General features: G+C 40.1%; 1 protein-coding gene across 1 annotated transcript in view; it reads left to right on the top strand.

Annotated features, from left to right (window-relative positions):
• Positions 1 to 237: 237 nt before the first annotated feature.
• Positions 238 to 4408, top strand: part of LOC119267305 (protein LOW PSII ACCUMULATION 1, chloroplastic-like) — a 5527-nt gene continuing 1356 nt past the window's right edge. Inside the window, exons 1-7 of the mRNA XM_037548674.1 lie at positions 238 to 569; positions 1233 to 1336; positions 1637 to 1772; positions 1908 to 2139; positions 3146 to 3303; positions 3392 to 3577; positions 3985 to 4085. Coding sequence (XP_037404571.1) covers positions 300 to 569; positions 1233 to 1336; positions 1637 to 1772; positions 1908 to 2139; positions 3146 to 3303; positions 3392 to 3577; positions 3985 to 4085 — 1187 coding nt within the window. The 5' untranslated portion in view covers positions 238 to 299. The remainder of the gene's footprint in view (positions 570 to 1232; positions 1337 to 1636; positions 1773 to 1907; positions 2140 to 3145; positions 3304 to 3391; positions 3578 to 3984; positions 4086 to 4408) is intronic.

Raw genomic sequence — 4408 nt, forward strand, 5'->3', positions numbered from 1 at the left:
TATTTGCGAACATGTATGCAATAAATTTTCTTTTGTATTTTTTGACATTTAAAAACATGCTTAAAATGGGTGCAGATGCCCCTGCGTTTAGGACGTGCCCACTCGTAGTTGGGAAATGTATGAATGAATCCGTGTACATATGAATCCATTTTGAAAAACATATTTTTAAATAATGAACAAACTCTTCATTCCCGCAGAAAAAGAACGTGCACACGCTGCTGCCGGAGAACAAAAAGCGAGAACTACCGTCGTCAGGATAACGTGGAAGACGACCACCTCACCATTCCTCCGTACTGGCAATGGCGGCCGCGCCCGCAGCCGCGGCACTCCGACCCCACCTTTCCCTTCTCTCGGCCGGCGCCGGAATCCCCAACCCCACGCTCCAAACTCTATCCTTCGTCGCCCCCCTCCTCTGCCGCCGCCGCTGCCGCCGCCGCAGCAGCGTCGTTCTCTCCAACGCCTCCTCGTCGCCCCCGTCCCCCCCTCCTTCGCCGGAGAAGGAGGCCGAGGCGGCTCCGACGGCGGAGTCGTGCGTCAACCTCGGCCTCGAGTTCTTCTCCAAGGGCAGGGTAAGCGAAGCCGATTCCAAGGCGCATTTTTCCAACGTTCATGTCACACGGGATCCTTATTGTGTAAACGAAGGAAGTCTATCAGTATCAGCTAGCAATTGTACGGCAATTCATTAGCTCTTCAAGATGATAGCTTTTGTTTTTGAGCGAGATTTAGCAGCTTTTAGCCAGAGCTTAATCAGGCCATTTCAGGATTGTGTTTCACTCTATGTTATCCATTGCATTATGATTGGGATGATCTTAAGTGAGTTAATGCCAGGTTTGGGTGTATAAATTGGGTTTCTCTTGGTTATCTCAACTGAAAAATGTTTGGAAACTACCTTCATCAGGAGAATAATTGTAAAGCTACTAATCATCGTAGTATTGAGCTGTCACCTTAAACGACTACCAGCGATGCCTGGTAGCTTGGTGTTGAGCAGGCATAAGATCGAAAATTCATCCTCTGCTAACAATGGAGGTTCATACTGTGATTGAATTAATGCCTAGATCACTTTATGATCCCATAAATACATTTCTGAAGTTGAGTTCCTTCTAGGGTTGATTGTATAAGCAAACTCTTACATGGGTTTAATTGGAGAGAACCATTTCGAATTATCGTAATGCAGGAGTATCTTCAAGCATTCTCTGTATTCTCTTTTCATTTTTTTTTTGTACATGTCACAGGTGAGGGATGCACTTGAACAATTTGACAATGCCCTGGAGCTGAATCCAAATCCTACCGAAGCCCAAGCAGCGTTCTATAACAAGGCATGCTGCCATGCGTACAGGTGAGGGCACCTATGATACTATGCTTGAAGTTTCCAGTATGCACATGGTGTACCCATTTAGGCTTGTTACCAGCACTTTTGTGTCTGTCAGTACTACTTTTTCAGCTCCACTTCACTTGAATGTATCAAGGCAGCAAATTGCTCGAACTCACTATTAGACATAGAAGACAAGACGTTAGCATATTTTGGATAGGATGAATGTTCCACTGTTTAGATTCTCTGATGGCATTGTTAAGTTATTTGGTGAATTTGTACATTTTTTATTTTATGTTCCTTTTGTGATGCATCTGTTTGGACCAGGGAAGAAAGCAAAAAAGCTGCAGATTGCTTGAGAATAGCTTTGCGAGATTACAATCTCAAATTTGGTACAGTACTTAATGATCCAGACATGGCGCCATTCAGGGCATCACCAGAATTTAAGGAACTTCAAGAAGAGGTAAGGCTTTGTGCTTAATCCACTGCTCTGCTATATGCTGGATAAGAAATTTATCTTCTAATCATAGTTGACATCTTGATCCCACCAGTTCGATGTCAGAGATTTGATCTTTTACATTTTCTAATTTCATTTCAGGCATTGCGTGGTGGAGAAGATATTGGTTCTGGGTTCCGAAGAGATCTAAAGCTCATTAGTGAAGTACAGGCACCATTTCGTGGTGTCCGGAGGTTCTTTTATGTGGCGTTCATTGCAGCAGCTGGAATTTCAACATTCTTCACCATTCCCAGACTTATATTTGCACTTCAAGGTGGTGATGGTGCTCCAGATTTTCTGGAAACGGCTGGCAATGCTGCCATTAATATTGGAGGTAAACTGACACATCCTCAAAGAATGGTGTTGCAAAGAGTTAGGTAGTGTTCACCTGACAAATTTGTCCCCTCATTACATGTCAACAGTTCATCTTGTTGCATACTAGTAGCATTAGAAGAAAAACCATCAGCAATGACTTTGTTTGTTGTTCAGGTTGGATTTTAGGGTGTTGTCAACCTAGTCAGTCGAGGCATCAAACCTACACGAAAATTTCCAAAACAAAAAGTATAGAAATACTTCAATTTACAGTAACTTTTTTTCTTTCAATTTAAAGTCCAGACTCATTATGAGTAACGAAAATATATCGACAAGTAACGAATAAAAACCATGGCAAGCGTTACTATTCAGGGCAGACTTATTTATTCCATTTCTTCTAATTCACATCAAGTTGTTGAAATTTAAATATATGCCACAACACTTTTTTTACTTCTTGCAAAGAAAAGTTAATAGACTACATCACAAAAACAAAAGGGGGGAAGTAAGAAGTTTCTGTGTTGGTGTGGTGTCCAAACTGAAACCAGGTTGCACGCTCCACCGCCAAACAAATATAGTAATTGACTTTTCATTTGATTCGCCAATGTATTAAAGCATTTGCCAATTGCCAGTGCTATGTTCATTCCTGATGGTTGGTACTTGCCACACGCATACACCAATGCGTTCTTTTAGGATATCTTGGTGACCATCTTATATATTTACTCTTAGATGCTTCAACATAAAAATGCTCTACATAATTCTGTATTTGTTTACTGGTAAATGTATTAGCATTCATCAACGCTTACTAGCTACCGCTGGAATACGAAAATGCAAAGAACTACTGCTATTTCATTTCAGTCCTTGTTCCCTGAGTTGTGCATCTTGTAGAAGTTCATATTAATGAGATTCCTTGGCTCAATTATTGTTTTTATGTTTGCTATATTACAAGTCAGTCATTTGTTAAATAATTCTTATTTATGTTGCTTGTTAAACTTAAAAAATAATCAATCTCTGGAATCAGCACTCTGCAGGTATTGTCGTGCTCGTGGCTTTGTTTTTCTGGGAAAACAAGAAAGAAGAAGAGCAGATTACAAATATCTCTCGTAATGAAACCCTTTCAAGGTTACCTGTGCGTCTGTCAACCAATCGCATAACTGAACTTGTGCAACTCCGGGACATTTCTAGGCCAGTTAGTATAATTCTTTTAGCATCTTTCATACTCTCTACATTTCTTTTAAATTTTCATTAAGTGACCAGTGGATTAAGTAGTATTGTAGGTTATATTGGCAGGTTCAAAGGCATCTGTTACTCAAGCAATGCAAAGAGCTGAGAGGTACCGAACTGATCTGCTCAAACGAGGCGTTCTTCTAATTCCTGTGATCTTTGGTGCTTCACTAAAAGTCCAAGGCAAACCAAAAGGCTTCGGTACTACAAGATCTGCTGCATCAGCTCCTTCAATTGGGGTTAGACCATTATTACATATCTACTAATCAAAAAACTGTCACATGCTTCTTATTTTGTATTTTCATACGGAAAACCTGGTATCTTTTATTAAGTTTCATGCACCAACCAGTAGAATCAAGAATACAAACAGATGGTGAAGGTCGGGCAGTCGACATACTTCAACAACCCCTCTCACATGTGTCTCAAAAAGGCCTAAAAGTGGACAAAAAGAGGGCAAGCAATTTTTTTCATTTTAACTGCGAAAGCCGAGACTTGAACCCAAAACCTCTTGGCTTCTGAAACCATATTAAGTTTCATGCACCAAAGGGTAGAACGAAAAGTCTGAACTGTTGAGAAGGTTGGGCAATCCACATATACTCGAGCACCTTTATCTTTTTGATAGTACAATGCAACTTTTTTTGGGCAGGGTGACTTTGAAAAACGTACTGAATCTATTGCGGCAAAATCACGACTCAGAGCTGAGGTTCGATTTAAAGCTGATATTGTCTCTCCAGAACAATGGGAAAGGTGAATTTTCTTTCCTTTCTCCTGTACTGCATAGTCTATATTATGTTTAAGTAACTGTAGAATAATTTTGCATGTTCTTACCATTTCAACATAAGACAACAACATAAATTACATACACTAGTCGTGAACCCATGCATTCACAAGGTTGGGCCTGTATTATGAGACATTTTATGTATATATGTGTGTGTGTGTGTGTGTGTGTGTGTGTGTGTGTGTGTGTGTGTGGTATATGAGGAGCAAGAGTACATACTCCCAGGAGTACATAACCATTTTCCTATATTTATATAAATATAAATTATATTTTCATACTTCAAGTTAAATAT

This window comes from Triticum dicoccoides, chromosome 3A (assembly GCF_002162155.2).
Source record: "Triticum dicoccoides isolate Atlit2015 ecotype Zavitan chromosome 3A, WEW_v2.0, whole genome shotgun sequence".
NCBI classification, from domain to species: Eukaryota; Viridiplantae; Streptophyta; class Magnoliopsida; order Poales; family Poaceae; genus Triticum; species Triticum dicoccoides.